This window comes from Electrophorus electricus, chromosome 19, assembly GCF_041902795.1.
Source record: "Electrophorus electricus isolate QZ-2024a chromosome 19, ASM4190279v1, whole genome shotgun sequence".
In the NCBI taxonomy this organism is placed as follows: domain Eukaryota; kingdom Metazoa; phylum Chordata; class Actinopteri; order Gymnotiformes; family Gymnotidae; genus Electrophorus; species Electrophorus electricus.
Window position 1 is genome coordinate 13,430,984 of NC_137515.1, and position 18,562 is coordinate 13,449,545.

General features: G+C 40.8%; 1 protein-coding gene across 4 annotated transcripts; it reads right to left on the reverse strand.

The window, feature by feature from the left end:
* Positions 1-607: 607 nt before the first annotated feature.
* LOC113589021 (E3 ubiquitin-protein ligase MARCHF3) lies at positions 608-18,323 on the reverse strand. Of its 4 annotated transcripts, none has more exons than XM_081702736.1 (5): positions 18,186-18,323; positions 6,230-6,520; positions 4,910-5,165; positions 3,378-3,587; positions 608-2,472 (listed from the first exon to the last, which is right to left on the reverse strand). In XM_081702736.1, exons 2-5 carry the CDS (start codon positions 6,472-6,474, stop codon positions 2,314-2,316), a joined length of 870 nt encoding a protein of 289 aa, XP_081558862.1. In that variant the 5' UTR covers positions 6,475-6,520; positions 18,186-18,323; the 3' UTR covers positions 608-2,313. The 4 variants fall into 4 exon arrangements, with proteins under 4 accessions (XP_081558862.1, XP_026884268.1, XP_081558861.1 ...); XM_027028467.3 differs by having other exon boundaries at positions 4,910-5,114; positions 18,163-18,323; XM_081702735.1 differs by having other exon boundaries at positions 18,163-18,323.
* Between the last annotated feature and the right edge of the window lie 239 nt (positions 18,324-18,562).

Here is an 18,562-nt window from a genome sequence, read left to right on the forward strand (position 1 = left end):
ATGCATCCAATTTATTACAAATTTAATATATGATGTGAGCCAACTGTAGGATTATTAATTTGGTGGTCTGAGTTGATACCTTTTTTTTTTTTCTTGGTGGAAGAGCATATTTTAGGTGTTGCATACAGAGATTTGTTTTATGAGAGTGTTGCTAAATTGAGCAAGTGCAAACCATTTCTCGATTACCAGAAACAATTTGCTTCTTCCCAGACTGACCCAGGATATGAGTCGCAGTCGTAATATCTCGCTTAGCAGGCAGCTTTAGCAGACACGTGTCTTCTCCCAAATGAGATTTTATTTTGAGAATTGTGATTGTCAGAAACAGTTTAGATCTGCATTTGTAAGGAAATGCACAAGGACCCAGAGTTGAGCACCACACCATAGTAAATCAAATTATTTTGCTTACTGTGTATTTTTATTTAATAGAAATGAACACTGAATGGAACTCTTTCCATATAACAACCTTTTCTATGTGTTTTAAATGCCATTTTGCATTATATAACATTTTCTCAAAATCAAAAGCAAGTCACTTTGTTGGATCAAAGTTCACTTAGTTTATCCTGGCCAGTTAAACTTTCAATGCTACAAATAAGCAATCAAATGTAAGTTTATGGTTCAATAACTCCTTTATTATTAATTTAATTCTCTTGAACGTTAGTTTATATGGGGCAAAAGATGCATAATCGGATTGAGAACTGCAGTTGGCTAATGCCCACCTTAAAGCATGTTGGACAGTAAAGACCAATGCATAGATTGCAGTCAGGCCTTAGTAGGCAGTAATGGCAAGTACAGAATGAAAATGTCAACTTTGGAAATAACTTGAAATACTTGAGCATGTCCACTGAGTAAACAGACCAAAAGAATAAGTAACATACATTGCAATAAGATTTAATTGTTTTCCCTTTCATTAAGATCCACATTTGACACTTTTTAGAACAAATATTTGCTCAGAAAATAATTTGTAGGCAATGAGAGACTGTTCTTTGTGAAAGTTAATCAAAATACCGTAGCAACCAACAAAGTCAATTAGCCCATCATTAGATAATTAGTCAGAAACAGACTTTAGCTAGCTGGTTTAAGTGTTGATATTATTGTAACTCCCTTCTTCCAGTGTTGTATGAAAACTGTTGAAAACTTGATCAAATTTAATTAAGCAGAAGAAAACATTTCCAGCGTGCATTTTATATTCAAGTGGAAAACAGGTCCAGAGTTAACATATCAAATAAATCTGGAGCAAATGTTGTTGCTGACTCTATAATTCTCAAGCCCTTTCATTTAAAGGAAATAAAAGCACACTTTAATTACATATCCCATAAGACCACAGTGAGAAGAAGAGCGGAAACTTTTTCACGCGCCCCCCCCCCCCCCCCCCCTTTCTATGACAGATTTTGAACAGACCATACAAAGTTATTTACTTGACCTTTTTCTGGTCTGTCTGAGACAATTGAGCTCAGTGTGCACCACATAAGAGCAGTTATCTTAAGGCCAGTGACTGGAAGCCTAGATTGAGCTAGGCTCTCACGGTTTTCCTCCTTCTCATCTGTCACAAAGCTTCAGCTGCAACAAAATATGTATTTAGCACAAATGGCAACATTAAACTACAAATAATGACTTTCAGAGACAAAGTCATGAAAGGATGGTGATATAGAGAATGGGGACTCCTCATTGAAAACATATTATACGCTGCACTGCAATTAAGAATGGTCAACCACAATCTCGAAGCAGGAAGGGATATGTCCTTAGAATGGATAAACTACTCGGAAGAAAAAAAACCTAAATGATGTGGAATTTAACAGAGCAGCCACTGTGTCTTGCTCTTCTAACACGGAGCGCCGAGCTGCCGTATTTATGATGTATGCTTGGCAAGGCTTCACTCCCGAATGGATACATTAGCACATAGAAAGCAGACATGCAGCACATGAGTCCATCTGAAAAGGAAAATGGCACATAGATCCATGCTGATAGTGGACACGTCAACATTCCAAAGAAAACATATTTCGTCAGTATGCTCTGACAGAAAATGCTTCCACGTAGCAACAAAATCCGGCAACTGAGATGTACTGAAGAGCTCCTTTCTGTCCTTCCAGAACTAATGCTACCAACTTGCTAACTCTAGTGAAGGTAAGATCATGGCCGACAGCTGGATTGCTCCAAAAAGCTCTGTAATGCAGTCCATAGCTCCAGTGTTCCTCAGAAGCCTTTTCAGCAGCACCACCTGCTACATCTCCAGCTCTTGCTTCGCCACGGTCCACGGGCAGAAGCCATTCCTCTGTGTCCTCTCTTTTAAGAGTTCCTGCAGCCTGAAAAACGGAGTCACACTATTGTTTCTTTGGACGGTCGTTTCGTCCGCAGGAGACCCGCCAGTGACGGGCTACCTGTCGGTTCGCTGTGCACCTTAGGAAGCAGAAGCACCACCCTCTGATTGGCCTGACGCCACTCGTTATACAGGCGGCAGTGATACCTGAGGGACACCTGCGACAGATGCACAGAGCAGCAGGTTAGATTTGCTGGGAGAAAGACTGTATGACTCATATGACAAAGCATCTGCCTGGAGAGAACTGTGAAAATGGTTTAATGTGGTCTAGTGTGACATGTTGTTTCATTCTATTCATGAGACATGAGTTCACAAAAAAAAAAAAAGGATTTTCAGCAAAACTTAAAAAAATATTTTGGCTTAGATGCCTAAAACCAGCAATCAGTAAATAAACAGCTGTACTGAAGTTTGCTTATTTGCACATCAGTAAATGCAAGTAAACAAGATCCAATTACAGGGACTTTTGGATTTGCTGACAGCTACATATGTGAGAACACATTTCTCTCAAGGGCTCTACAGCCATCCTTGAACATCTGACTGCAATCTTTTTCCTTATATGGAAGATGTACAAGAGACTACACACACACACACACACACACACACACACACACACACACACACACACACACAAAAAAAAAAAATCCAGATCTTTTCAACACTGCTTTAATCCACCATGAGTACTTAAGGTCTCAATATGCAAAGACTGGCTTCCTCTCTGATCTCCAACAACCTACTGTGGGAAATGAAAAATAAGAGTGAGGGAACAAGGAACAGGTGGGGCTATCCCACTAAGTAGCTGGCCCCTCCTTCTGACTGCCCCTTACTGGTCCCATCCCACACTAGACCACACCCATGACTGCCTCGCACGGGCATGATTTTCAAACACTTATGCTTTCGCAATATGACTGACCACTGCAGCAAGACAATTGCTGGGAATAAGCAATTTTACTCGGATATCAGCAGCTCCGTGACCAACACGATCACGTTATCGTGCATTCTGCAGCAGACAACCAACTGCGCGTGCAACGTGATGCCGGCTGCGTCTAAGGATGGCGGTACTGACTAGGGTCCAGAAGAGGTAAATGGTGAAGAGGGCAACAGTGAGGGCGATCAGGCCGACTGCCTCCAGTCTGCTGGAGAACTGCAGGTGATCCACAGCCCCTCGCAGACACAGCCAGCCTGAGATCGTGGCCAGCGGCGTGATGAGCAGGAAGCACACCATGTCTCCAAACAACGTGCGCTTTTCCTGACGCAGCCCGGGGTTGCGCAGCCACTACACACAGGCAGAAAGGCAGAAGAAAAAGAGTGAGCAATGGCCTTATTTCTCAGCAGTACTCGTCTGTGAGTGTCTCTGCAGCAAGTCACCAATTCATTCCCTACAAACCAGGGCTGGGAGATTTGTCTGTGAAGTCGAACTCACTAAATAAGACGTAGAGAAATATTTGTGAGTATCGTAGTTAATACTGATGGCTTGTACTAGAAATGTGGATTGATACAGCAATCAGTATTAATAGCTGTAGATGTCGTTATATAAAACTAATTAGATGCCAGAGTTTGCAGGGAAAGGAAGTAGCAGACATTATATTGGCACTGTGTGAATGTGATGAATGGGGGTGCAGGGTATAACTGGATTATTTGACTGTTCTTTCTCCAAGCAGGAGCCAGCCTGCTCTTGGCCTCAACCACATTATTGTTAAAAATTAGCATATAATTTTCTTCAGTAGCGAGCACCGTACCACATTAAATGCAGCCTCTTAATACTTAATAACCTTGAGATTCCTAGCAGAGCAACATGGGAACACTTCTATTGGCTGAAAAATGCAGTCCTGTACTTTCATAAAGATGCAAGTGTGAATGTTGTGCCTGACATTGTTGATTTGAAATGAAGTATTCATGCAAAATGGTGCTGGGGTTAATTAGCACCATGTGAATATGCAGGGACTAGAATGCAGATGCTTAACCAACAGACTGAGCTATGGCCTGCTGTAATGCAATGATGTATTCTAGTGTCAGGGGTCACTCACAAGCAGGCCTCAGCTGTTGCTGCTGTGGCTCTAATTTTGAGATATGTCTGCTACACGATTGTTCCTACCCAGCATAAATGAAAATGGGAACTTAATGAGCACATTACACGTTCAAACCGAGATGGTAAAGGTTTTCCATCATGATGTTTACACTGCTAGCATTTGGCCGTTATTCGGACAATTGGGTTTGAGGAAGGTAATTTTATGTGCCATCAAATCTTAAAGCATGAATAAACATGTACGTTTGTCAGGGTTATACTTATCCCCAAACCTTCATCCCTCACACTGCTCATATTATACTCTTAGTTCACAAAGCCATCATATTCCATCTGTACAGGACAGAGTCTCCGATCATTGCATGACACTAAAACACATCCTTTCTCTCTTCATTTAGGCCTCTCTCTCTCTCACTCATTCACTACGCACATAGCAATCGGTTGCGCAAAATACCCAGTACTCCTTTTTTTACCCCCCATTCCCAGCTGCTCTCTGTCACGGCCAGATGTAATGTCCCGTCGTCCCGCCGCATGACCTCCCGAGACCCCGAGAGCATCGCCACGAGCGAGTGTACCTCGAGCAGGGGCCGTGCTTTGCGCTGCACGCTGAACTGGAAGTGGCACAGCTCACAGAAGCTTGTGCTGGAGGCCGAGAGCCAGTGCTCCAGGCAGCTACGATGGATGGTGCCCAGCGTCCCTGTACACTCACACGGGGACAGAAGCTCCTCTTGCCCTCCTCCATCATGGCAGATCCGGCACATGGGCCGCTCCGCTAGGGGGCTAGCAGGAAAGGGGAGGGGCAGAATCAGAGGCTTGTTATAATGTGCATCCCTGTGGGACAAGATAGTGGACAAGTTAATGCATAAGTATCGTGTATTACATAAGTTGCTTCAAAGCCTGCAGTGTAATGGTAATGATGCTAAAATGATGATGCAGATCAAATTGGATCAAATGGGAATGAGCCAACCATGACAAAATGGTATGAAGGGATGGGCTTCATGTAAATATGCCCAGTCTCAGGTGTACTTTAAAAAGAAGAGGCTTTGAGTGTACATGACGTTTGAGCCAAAAGTGTCTTTTAATAAAAATAAGCCAACTTCCTCTTCTTCCAACGTTATGGGAGGATGCGAAGGCTGTTGATAGTGTTGTCATGTATTCTGGCTCCTTTTCAAAAACAGGATGTTTGCTTTTCCCCCTTTTATTTTTCTGCACGGGTGCACCACAACAAAAGTATGATTTAAGTTTTACTGGGTGATCTTTGATCTTTTTCTCCAGTAAAGCAAATCAGTCAACACTTCCTTTTTTTTTTTTTTTTTTTTACCACTTCTCATGCATAATTGCAAATTCACAGAATGACAACATTTATTGCCCTTTCTAGAACTGCTGACAGGTGCAAGGATATGTTTGCTGACCCCACGGGGCTGGGAGTTCACAGCAATGTGCCGACCCTGGTGTGACCTCCTGTCTGTGCCCCTGGTGTCCTGGTCTACAGCGGTTGCGGCTGTGGCAGCCGTCAGCCCGTCCTCAGCTCTCTGTTATGAGGAGCTGGGTGGAGGTTGGGGAGGTGGGTGGAGGTTGGGGAGGTGGGGCGCACAGGCTGGGACTGGGATATACTGAGCAAGCCTCAAGCATCACAAAGCAGGCCACTGCACACGCTAATCAAAGAGCTAAATTTAGCGCTCACAGGGACTCCCTAAGAGCTCACTTGTCATGATTCTGTGGTCAGACACCTCAGGGGTTTCACGGCATGAACCGCCTGGAGCCAGATCTAGAGGTAGATCGGTTTCACATTTCTGAGGAGTGGTGTATGTACCATTGCTGAAACAGCAGCCTTTTCAGGATACATCCATTATAAACAGTTTTTAACTTGGGTATTTTCATGCCCTTATCCATACCTCTGTTTAGGAAATGTTATATTGCTGGGACGTGAACCATCCTTAGCTGACATCGGTTTGCAGTACTGTGGATCTTCATTTGCTGGATTTGTGTCAGTGTCCATAGCTTTTCCTGGAAGGGCGGGATCAGAGCAGTCCAGGCTGCTCACTGGAGCTGGCTCATGTCCATCAGAGTTCCTTAAAAGCATAGTGTCTGAGTGGTCCGTCAACACCTCAGGTAATTGGCTGCAGCAGCTGGTTGTCATGGCAGCAGACAGATGATGCCAGGCGTGATTAGAGAGTATTTCCCATCTGGATGAAACGACAGGCATGGGCAGACTATAACAGGGGTCATTCACAGGAAAAATACACATAACAACTTCACATTGCATCTTAAAATAATCCCTTTTTTTATTAGTACATTTACCAGTTAGACTGAGATTTTATTTATTGGCTAAATGGTGAATGGTTGATTTCACATTCAATCTTGCATGCTAAGAGAATTTTTCTGAGAGTCTGTCTGGATGTGAAGCTCATTCTTAGCAGTAAAGTAAGACTGTTAAGAGTTAAGTTAAGACTGTAAGCACATCACAAAGACTCAGAGAATATACACACACGAATGCCCAAGTTCAGAAGAGCTTTTAGCTTTCACTTAGAGCTTTTTGTTCATTATATTTTAGACTTAAACATCATAGTGAAACATAACACACAGCAGATTTGGTCACAAGCACAAATTACACTAATGCACAGGCTCAGATGTCCACAACAGTAGAGACAAAAAGACAACAATAACAAAGCAATTTTTGGTGAATAAGAATTCCACAACAGGTCCACAAACAAGACACTAATGAATGAGGGATAACAATGTTTCAGTTGTAGCAGGTACACTAATAGTGTTTCCATTGTGTCACCACTCATTCATAAAGGGTAACAGACATCTTCAGCTTTCCAAGGCAGTAAGAGGGAATGAGGTCACCAGTGAATCAGGGAGCAGCATTGTTACATGCTGACAGAGGGTCAACAGTAACCCTGTGCTTGGCTCCAACTCTCCCCACACCATGTACACAGATGTGAGTTTAACACACAGAGCTATCTTTCAATCCATCGAAGAAGTCCCAATTCCGTTCTGATGATGGCAAGACAGTGTGCCGAGACAAGGTCCCTTTCAATGATTTACAGCGTCTTTCAGCTTGTGCAATGCCCTGACTGAGCTGGGTGTGGTTAAAAATAATGCCGTTGGAGCCAGGGGAAGCAGGAGTGTCACAAGGACAGGAAAGAGCCGTCATTCACCAGAGCATGACCGTGTTCACGACAGGTGGGGCCTTCCTGACAGACCACAGTCCAAGGAAACGTGTTCCTCCCAGCAACTCGTATTGAGTGCAAGTGTTGTGCCAAAAAACATACAGTTTCAGTTCTAGATCTCACCATGTAGTGAATAAGCAGAGAATGTGGATTGTTTATCTGTGGCCTGCAGCTGTCAGTGGGAGGCGAACAGGCTTCCTCTGGCCCACGCTCTGAAGCCGGTGATAGGGTCCACTTGGCACACTATCTAAACAAGCTGATTGGAAGACCTGGACAATGTGCTAATATTGGATGTTTAAGGTTCTAGCAAGTAGTGTCACTAGTCTAGCAACTCTTTCCACTCAGTCAATCCTCTGAAATAAGCTAAAACTGTCATAAGATGAAACAGGACATACAAAGAAGAGGAGAGAAGAAAGGAGACGAGTAAAGAAGAAAAGAATATCTAGAGAGAACAAAGATGACATGAGAAGCCAGACAGCACTCAGACACCACCAACAGATGCAGCTGCTTCCAGCAAATAGAGCCATGTCCTCCATACACCTACATAAAGACCTGAAGGACCTGGGAGAGACCACCAGCAGGCCCAGAAAAAGGCCTAACACTAATTTCTTGGCGCAAAAAGTTTTTATGCTCCATAGACCACAAATGCTCCATAGACCACACAATGTGAAAACATTGCAGTGACTAAATACAATAACAAGCACACACAGTACATTTTGCAACTTGCTGAATTAAGTTCACAGATCTTAGACTGCTAATGACTGAACATGTTGAATGTGATCTTAGCTGTAAGAAATCAACTCATAACTGGGCATTACTCATAGCTGGACGTTCATGGTGGCCAAATGGCCCTTGCTGCTAGTCCTCTTGCTGCAATGCTGCATACATCTCTGTGGATTTTAATGCTGATGGTCCATGGCACGAATGCACTCTGTCTAGGTCTGCACGCAAACCCTGCCAAACAGCAGGCTAGTTTGCTAAATAGTTTAACAGGTACACATCTGGATTTTTAGTAACCAGGAGGAAAATGTATTGGTTTTCCCCTTAAGTTTAATTCACCCACTCATAAACATTATTTATGTCATTGCAATTCTTTCATTCACTAAAAATCATTCAATAAAAACATTCAATGTTCAGAATAGCTTGAAATAAATGTACAGTGTAGAGGTTAACATTAAGATTTGAAGAGACAACTTCATGGAAAAAAGAACTCAGTGGCTAAGGGTGAAAAATCTAGTGCCGTCTGTATCGGGTGGGTTTATTTAACCTCCTAGACAGCAGTGATGAAAAACTCTGGTTAGTAACCACATATCCGCAAAGTGATATAATGAATGTCAATTTTCTGGAGGATAAGTGACAGAATAAATGAATGTTTTTGACTAGAGGCTCTAGATAGATAGACAAACAGACAGACAGACAGGCAGACAGATAGACAGACAGACAGACAGACAGACAGACAGACAGACAGACAGACAGACAGATAGATAGATAGATAGATAGATAGATAGATAGATAGATAGATAGATAGATAGATAGATAGATAGATAGATAGATAGATAGATAGATAGATAGATAGATAGATAGATAGATAGATAGATAGATAAAGGAACAAAAAATGCTAATTACTGAAGAAAATGTGACAGAGTAAGCCTGCTGTGATAAACAGGGAGGACCGCTGAAGCTCCACACCCTTGAACTATTTCATCACACACACACAAACACACACACACACACACACACACACACACAGTTTGAAAAGAGGTACTCCAGCACCGTGGAGAGATTTTACTCTCTCCAGTCAGATCAAATATGGTATACTCCAGGTTGTGCTGATCTTTGGGGTCTGTGGTGTCTGCTCATTAGTGTGTTCACAGAGTTGAGCCACAGCAAGTTACAAATAGCTGACACTGGCACACAGCAACTGCAATGACTTTCACATTCTTACAAGATGCAAATCAGTTTCTTTTCTGTTTAATTAAAGTACATTATATCAAGGGTCTTGGGAAGAAAAAGCCCAGCAGAATTATTTTAACAGAAATATAATACTTATGTAGTGTTTTTAACTGTAGAAATTCATCTTGGCTTGGAGTAAATCTAAATACATTTGCAAATACATTTAGTTTTTACAAAAGATTTGGAGCTTCACCAGTGTCATGTATTCACCAGAATGTCTTTTGTATTCATATGTATCCACTGATGAACTCAATTGTCAGATGTGTGAATTGGAAACAAGAATCTGCTCAAGTTTACACTTACTATTTAAAGGTACACGCAAAAATGGCAGGGGTTGAAATTCACATAGCAAAATTAAAAACAATTGCAAAATGGTTTCAATTAAAAGTCTGTTCACTAATTTTTCACAGCAGTACTGGTGGAATCACAGCTAGTAATGGAAAAGTGAGAGGCTGGCCGTGAGTGCATGTGAGGACTCCTGTCAATACCAACTGCATCCTCTGTCAGGGAGGTGAAAACCTGCTGGGATGCCAGGGCTGCATGCCTGTCACAGCTGTGCACTCCTCGGGGCCAGTTGGCCAGATCAAGGCTTCTCTCTTTCATCTACACACGGCAATGCTTGCCTCTGGCATGCATGAGATCATAAACACTAAGAAGCGAATGAACATGTCACTTCATGTGCATATAAAGCTCATCTCAGAAGAGCTGGGTGATTAACACAGCTTATCAAAGAAAAAAATTGAGATCGGTGTAAGGGTAAGTTGTCTACAGGTTCGTAGGGAGTGCTTGAGTGTTGCATGCTGGCAGGAAATTAATTCGGTTCTTCCTGTGACCACACAGTAAGGGTACGATGGCAAGTCCAGTGGAAAGCAGTGACTGATTAAACAGCGTTTTCTCTTGAAAGTCATTACTGTGATATTCAGATAAGAAAATGTCCCTTGTAAACGCGTCCACTCACTTTTTAGACCATTCCTAAGTGGCCAATTAGTGCAACTAATCGTGCGATCAAAGATGAGCTCGCTCGTTTTTTGTCCCCAATAGACTGAAGCTTTTTAGATTAGAAGGGCAGCAGCAGGGCAGCAGTGGCTGGGTTTTATCAAAGCACTGACTTAAGATTAGTCATCATCTGATGATGTCTGTCTCTATATTTAGATGTGGACATCACACACATTTACAATGGTAGCTTGGACAAACAGCTCTTTCTTGCATCTTAACACACATTCCTGTGATCCCCACTCCAAGTGTTGAGATACGAGACAGACTTAGTTCCTACACAGTTTAAGTATGCTCCAGTAGAGGACACAACCAACATTTATTTCCGTGTGCTACAGTCGACTGAAAGGTTATTTTAAATCAGTTGGAGAGCTTTCACAAATGGCGTATCAATGGCTCTTACATGTATGGATGTGGATCTGTGGCGAGTGTATCATGCCTAATCTTACATAGTGCAGCCTGAGGTCTTGCTCGTACATTCCTGACTCGTCAGTGGTGTGGGAAAAAGACCAGAGGACATAAAAATAGCAGCACCCCCACACTGAGCCTGTTTCCACAACCCCGCTGACCACATCCAATAACCCTGGCCCACCTCTCTCCACTCTCCTCTTCAACGAATCATTCCTAATGGCCAGGCCAGGGCATGCTCAAGATCAGGCTGACTGGTGAGACTGGTGGCTCAAAAACCCATGTGCATCAGAGTGACTTCCAACAGTCAGTCCTAGTTTTTAAAATGATCTTATAATGATCTTATTATGTCTTTGGGCTTAAAATAGTCCACTGGATTTTCATTCATTGTGCAGGGTGACTGTGTGTTGATGCTAAGACTGTGATTCATGTCATGCCAGGTGGTATCTTGCCCATTGCCCATCTGATGGATAGCAGGCTGAAAGGTGCATGAATCGAAGCTGGAATGATATTGGGGGTACTGGCAAAAGTTTGAAATTCTGCTTATATTTATATTTTTATGTCTTATATACAAACAATAGCTTTATAAAAGATAAAAATGTTTACCTACTATATGAAACAGTTGCAAAGTTTTAAAACTGTAAATCCTTATATGTGAAAAGAACTGTTTAAAAAAAAAACATGCCTTTTAACCTCAGAAAAAAACTATGATCAGGCCTTTGGGTAAATATTCTCCCTTTATGGTCACAAGCCTGTAGCTAAAGCATTGTTGATATGAGCTACGTTGTGCCAGCTGTTCTGTTAGGGTTCCTCTGTAGCAATTACGCAGATATAAATATGTCCTGAAAGGAGCCAGCGAGCAAAGAGGAACATGGGGGAATGTGGGCGTGCCCAATAGCTTGGGAATGGTGCCAGTGTTAGTATGACACAGTTCCTGATGCCACATCCTGGCCCTGCTGCTTGCTGGTAATTAATCAGGTCAGAATGGAGGATTTCTCGCTTTTGTTTTGGGGCTTGTCTCTCCTTCAAACATTGACAAGATAGTGTATAATCCTCTCCGAATGTTTTAATCTCGGGATGCCAGTGATTTAGAATGAATGTTTTCACCCTTAAAAGCTGCAAAGCAAAAAGCATTAACATCTCTAAGAGGTTTGTGGCCATGTGACTTGAATGAGAATGGTTAGGTTGGAATTCATGTGGCTTTTAACCTATACACATGCATGTAGAACTGTTGTTGTCAAAACAATGGTGGTGAGCAAAAGTATCGACAATAGTAGGAATGAAAACAGCAAAGCCGTCCAGCTGACTTTTTTCGTCTTATTGACATGATCACATACAGCTGATGAACTGTTTGCCATTGACCAGACCAAATAGGCATTTGTGATCTGAGCAAAAAATTGAGACTGACTAATGTGAGCAGAGCCAAAGACTGCTATTGATGACAATTGGTTTTCTATTAAACAAATTGTTTAACCATTAGGGTCATTCCATGCCAGCTCACCTAGGCCTCCCAGTTCATTGTGGATTTTCTTGAAGAAAAAAAAAGTTAAACCTTTTATTAGATTCATGAGACATTGCAAAATCCTATACCTCTAGTCAAAATATATTTTTAGTTATTATTTTTGAGGTTTGGCCCTCTGAGCTAAATATCACTTTTGTAATTCTTTGTATGTGTATTCTAAGGCTCAGCAGTTGCCTATTTTTCACTGGATTGGGTTGAAATTTGTGCTTTTGGATTTGTCATGAAACCTCAAGGGTAATTTGCAACATGTGCTCATGTAAATATTTGTTGCTGAATGTTTTACTGTAAAACAAACCATTTTACCTAAACAAGGAGTCTTTGATGTTCAAAAAATAATATGTACACTAGTTTTCACTTTATTGCAACCAATTTTTGTTTCTTTGCAGTATTATTATATATTTCTATCACATCTAGGTTATTTGGCACTGCATAAAAAAACTGTGCCACAGATCTTGCAAAATAGCTTTGGAGCCAACACTTTTAAAGATATACTGACTGTATATTTTCCAAAGAAGGATTACTCCAATTTCCTTGAAACATTTTTATGGGTAAGTGTTAATATTCTTAGCTGTCATACAAAAAATGTAAAGTTATATGTGACTGTATATAGCTATCTCATGGTGTCTCTTTGCAAGATGAGTAGTAACAAGTTAGGTATTTAAAAAATAATGTAACTAGCTGACTTACATTACACAGCTAGTTAAGTAGCGAGATTATAAGTAAAATTTATCAACAATTAAGTGATATGGTTACATTAATAAGTATCCTAAAGTAAGTCACTACCTGGGGTGCAAGTACCGTCCTGACAGAAAAAGTAAAGCACTAGGGAGAGATTTCCCAAACATTTCCACCAATCCACCAATCATCGTTCATTGTCGCACCAGCGCTCATAAATTAAAGCTACACTATGTAAGATTGATTTGTTAAAATTAGTTGTATTACAGAGTCAAGAGGGAAATATCTGCTAAATTATAGTATTGTGAGTCACCCTGTAATGCATGAAAAATGAAAAATTCATCGTGTCTACGATGGTATGGGCATGGCTATGAGGGTGGGGGCGTGGCTCACAGTGCTGACCTGTACAGCGCCGAAAGTTAGGGAATGGACAGAGAGAGGTATCGCTAAATATTGAGACGGCGGAATGAAGAACCCAGTCATCATCTGCAGCTTCAGTCGTTGTCAAAACAAAGAAATGTAGAACTAAAGAAAGTGTAGAATTAAGGTGGAACTAAAGAAACCCGAATAAACATTGGCTTGGCTCTTCAGAGCGAGACAGCTCTGCAACGAGGATTCAGGAGTGTTGCCTTTTTATTACTGAAGTTAGCTAGCTACCAAAAAGATCCAGCCAAATTATTATTGTTATAGAGTTTAATGTTACTCTTTTAATTACTAAATTGTTTTATCTGTATATATATCTAATATTATTAAAATTCGCTAATTAGCCGATTGATAATGTGTCTTTTTTGCTTCAGAGTTTGGTGTTTGGAAAACCAGGCTAGCCATTATTCTCAGATCATTTCCAGTGCTACCATCTGTCTATCATTTTGTAGATTATGTAAACAATGCTATATGCATTCGTGTCACAGATATGTTATTTTAATCTCATTGTCAGGTTTATGTCTTTAGCCTGAATTAAAATATCTGGAGTATACATGGTTAATGATGACAAGTTTGCTAAATCCATAGACAGGCTGAGGAAGATGAAAGCTTCAGCAGGCTTAATGGATAACCACAACCACAACAACAACACATGGGGAATGGAGAACAAACAGGTAAACAAACATACCCTACAGAAACAGGAGAAAAGGCGACAGTAAAGAACACAACATGATTACAAAACAAAAACATAAAGCTTGGCTACTTATCCACAGTAGAACACGAAATACACGTAGGCTACAATGAAACAAATAAGGCAGCAGAGTGAGAGCACATACAGAAGTGTGATGTGTGTTGAACTTGTGGACCGCTGATGAAATAGCTGAACTGATAACAGGTAGTGGGAGCAAGTTGTTAGTGAGGCTGGATCGCTGGCTGACTGACAACAGTTACACCTAAGTGAGATTTCTTGGGGTCGCATTGGGGCCTACTGGCTCATGTAATGTTACATTACCTATCTTGACATTTCAGATAGCTAATAGCAGCCAATGCCAACACCATGGTTATTCAGCCAAAAAGGCGTTTCAAAGCACAGCAAATACATATTGTTTTGGCTTAGCTTTCTACAGAACAGCATGTTCTCCTACCTAAACTGCCCATTATACTGACTATGGCAACCTAGATAAACAGCCATTCTTAACTAAGTTTAACCTAGTACTCAGTAAATAAGAGTTTTTATTATCGTCTATCCTCATTTTAAAGGTCCCAAATGCAAATTCAGTATTACACTGATAAGGATATGATTACAACAATAAAAAATTCATAATACGTCCTTAGAAGACACTTCCATCACAGAGTTCCTTTACCCAGTTCCGTTAAAGTTCTATTTGAATATTCCATTAACGTCAACACCCGCAATCATCATATAAATCCGCCCAGGGAAATGGAACGCAGTACAACCCACACTACTAAATGTTCTTCTGCACGGTTCATACAACTATATATTTCCATCAGAGGTCGCCAATTCCCCAAACTTACATAATGCAGCTTTAAAGTTCTATTTGCATTTGCATTTTGTAAGACGCAAATTCAAGCATTTGGTTCACACTGTAGAACCAGAGATGGCACAATAACAGTTTTTCTGGTACTGATTCGATACAGACCAGACACTATGTGATCAGACAGAGAGAATCTACCAGTACTGAGTGTCTTTCTTCACTTGAGCTCTACTTAAGGCAATAGAAATCTAATCTAAAAATGTTTACAAGATGGTTATTCTTTCCCCCAACAAAAATGTACAGTAAACTGAAGTTAGCCTATTCTCCAGATTCTTATTCAAATTATCAAGTTTACGTTAAAACTCAGCAAGCTAACGGAAAACTGCGTTTTTTACTTTTTTTTTTTTTTCATGCGGTTGAATATACTAATGCCACAGAGTAATTAACTTCATGAATTCAGAGAAGGCGAATTAATTAAAACTTAATTAGTTTGGTTATTATATCTCCTCTCTGGCTCTGATTCTGTCGGATTTCTGCTGCTCCTTCTCCTTTCCCCAACTCTGAATTTCCTTTACTTCATGGTAAAGCTGGAGATGTCATCATTTGTTTTAAAAACAGATTAATAAACAAATCACAGTTGGTCACAGATATAGCAAAGTGCTGCTGTGTTGTTTTCAGGCTGGATTTGTGATGGCATCGGATCGGTTTCTTTAAAAATTTCTTCCAGTATTTATGCTGATATCGGTCCAATTCCAATACATGACATTAGATCGTGCCATCTCTAGTCAGAGTTCAAGAGAGACTCTGAATGACACCGCTGGTGCATGCCTTTCTCATTGCTGTGGCACACAACTCTTTGAAGTCCTTGCAACCAATCCTTCCATGACATAACAGTGCTTACCAACACATCAGTTTCACAGGGAGCCTATGATTATGTATGAATAGCTGTTTGCCAAGACGCTTCAGTCTAACCATTCCCTACACGCCCCCTCAGGAAAAAAGAGACTGCAAAGAAAATACAGCCTGCCTAAATGAGCAGAGTTGGACACTGGGATATGTTTGTGAACAGTGCAACAAAGCACAGGAAACATGCTTACAACAAAAGACAGAAGATAGAGGAAGTGATGCTGTACAGGATACATGAACATTTAACAAAAATGCAATCAATAATTGTACAACTGCTCTCATTTATGTAATACTCCACCTTGCCACATGTTGTAATCAGTAGTAACCCAGACAGGAATAGAAACAATCTTTAAAAAAAACAAACATTGGTGCAAAATTTCACATACTTTACACAACTCTTTATAGAAGAAGTGTGATTATGCTTCATTTTCCAGGAGCAACAGACAAGCCTGCCTTCCAACCAAGTTGATATCTCTGACTGTGTAATGCCCCTACATTCTCTGGTTTTACCTAACATGTCCCTATTTTATGCTATAAGGACACTGGTTTAAGGAGGAATTTGTATATATTTTACTAGCCTATAATTCAAGTGACATTCAAATTCATGGCTGCAGAGTTTGGAATGTATATAATCAAAAAATATATCTTATAGACAGAAGTGCTTTCAAAATGCAGCAGTTCCAGTGATATATATGCAAAGTATGCATAGCACATGCAGTTTAAATCAAGGAAAACGTGAAAGGAGAATACACGAAGAGTGTCTGGTCACAAGATATGATGTTAACACTATTAACAGCGGTTTAGCTCCACTGATGTATATGCAGTAGTCCACCTCAGATGTGTCAAGCAGAGCCATGCCAACTCATTGATGAAATATACCATTGCACAAAGTCACACAAGTAGTAGTACATATATGTCAGTGTGGAGGTAAACGTGATGTGTCCGTAACCACAACCACGCAGCGGTATCGGCACAATCACACCAAACCCGAAACCGCTGCATGACAAAATACTTCTGATTAATTCTCCGAAACTTAGAACATCCTAAATTCCAGATGTAACTATGCAGTTTCCTAGTATCTCCAGTGCTCCTACTGCTAAACTTAACTGAGCCAGAAATGTAAGATATTGCTCAATGCTCGTATTTAATCTTACCCTTAAAAGATTACTACCAGAATGTTGTATGTAATTTAATGGTATATTGTTTATTATTGTTATATTAACATTCTATATATAATAACGTGTTGACATATAAAGAAATTCACTTTACCTAGTGATTTCCCCGTTAGCAACAAATACATTTGATACCCAAGTACTATAGTTCGAGTAAGTTCACAGTTTTGCCAGCAGTACAGTACCATGTGCATATTTCACATGCCATATGTATTTCTCCAACAACCAAAGTAATAAATATAATCTATGCCTACACAACGCTGTTCATCAGTAAATAGAAGTAGCAAGTATTTTCCAAAAATCTTGGTAATATAAACGCACAAAAGGTTTCTTTTGTCGTTTAGGCGAGAAAGTAGTTTATAACATGATTAATTATCACCATCTCTTCACAGCTAACAGCGAATAGAAAATAACTGATGCTGCTGTCTCTTAACATATGAAACACTGAGCAGAGCACTGAAAGCACATTACATTCCATCCAGAGGAGCTTACGTTGCGCATTTTTTCCACTTTACATTCACGGTAGAAGGCACTTAACGCAGTGTAGTTGCAAACCGTGCAACGCTACTTCCCCTAGAGTAAGTTTCACTTCGCTCTGCGCTCTCTTAGTCTTCTGAGGCGCTGTTATATCGGAGAAACAGGGGGCTACTCTGAGATAGGATACCTCGTTGGTGGAAACGGCTGATTGAAGAAATGTAGGAGCAGCTGACAGTAGCAGGAGAAATGCACCAAGTTGTTCGAACAAATGTGGCGTGCCCAACAACCGAGGACATTTAAATATAATTGGCAGGCGTTATAAATATAGGACCCCCATTAGCAGTACTGTTATCGACATGTGAAACAGACCAAAATATAGCCAGTTTCAGGTCTAGAGGAACGGTCTGGAACGCCTTTAATTGGTAAGACACGCCTAAAATTTAAGAACGTTTATAGAACCTGGTAGACTGATGGTGGTTGTGTTTCGTTTTTATCGTTGGTAAAACGCCGATTTCATTGGACAATTAAGGAAAATCGCTTAATATTCAATATACCCTCAGAATATTTTAAGCAAAATAAAAGTAACCCAGTCTTAAAATAACTGACGCAAAATCCTGGAAAGCTTACCTTAATAATTAGGTAATACGTACTGAACATCCGACGATGTCAGTGTTGCTCTATCCAAGAAAAGTCACGATACAGCAGACTTGTTCGTGAAATGTGTAGCTCGGAACGCAAACCAACTTGCACTCAGCTGTTGAGTACATGCCTGTCCTGCCAGTTAGACATTTTTCATGACTGCTTCACATAGCCAATCAGAGGCTTACTACAACAGAACTAAACCCCGATGGGAGGACCTCGTTAAGCGACAGCTCGTGGGTGACGACCACCGGACGGCAGTCAAACCGCGCAACCTGCTGGCTGTTTCAGCCGCTGCATTGCATTTGGCAGTGTGCATAATGATGCTTCGTATTATAAAGCAGAAAGATGGAACGTGTATGATTTATGGAAATACGTTGTACAAATA

Bases quoted from the DNA above. Each gene is read 5' to 3' on its own strand.
- LOC113589021 (XM_081702736.1), bottom strand. From the start codon at position 6,474: ATGACAACCAGCTGCTGCAGCCAATTACCTGAGGTGTTGACGGACCAC. The intron at 5,166-6,229 runs GTATGGATAAGG...CTTGTCCCACAG, and splicing joins ATAACATTTCCTAAACAGAG to GGATGCACATTATAACAAGC. The intron at 3,588-4,909 runs GTACACTCGCTC...GCCTGTGTGTAG, and splicing joins AAGCACGGCCCCTGCTCGAG to TGGCTGCGCAACCCCGGGCT.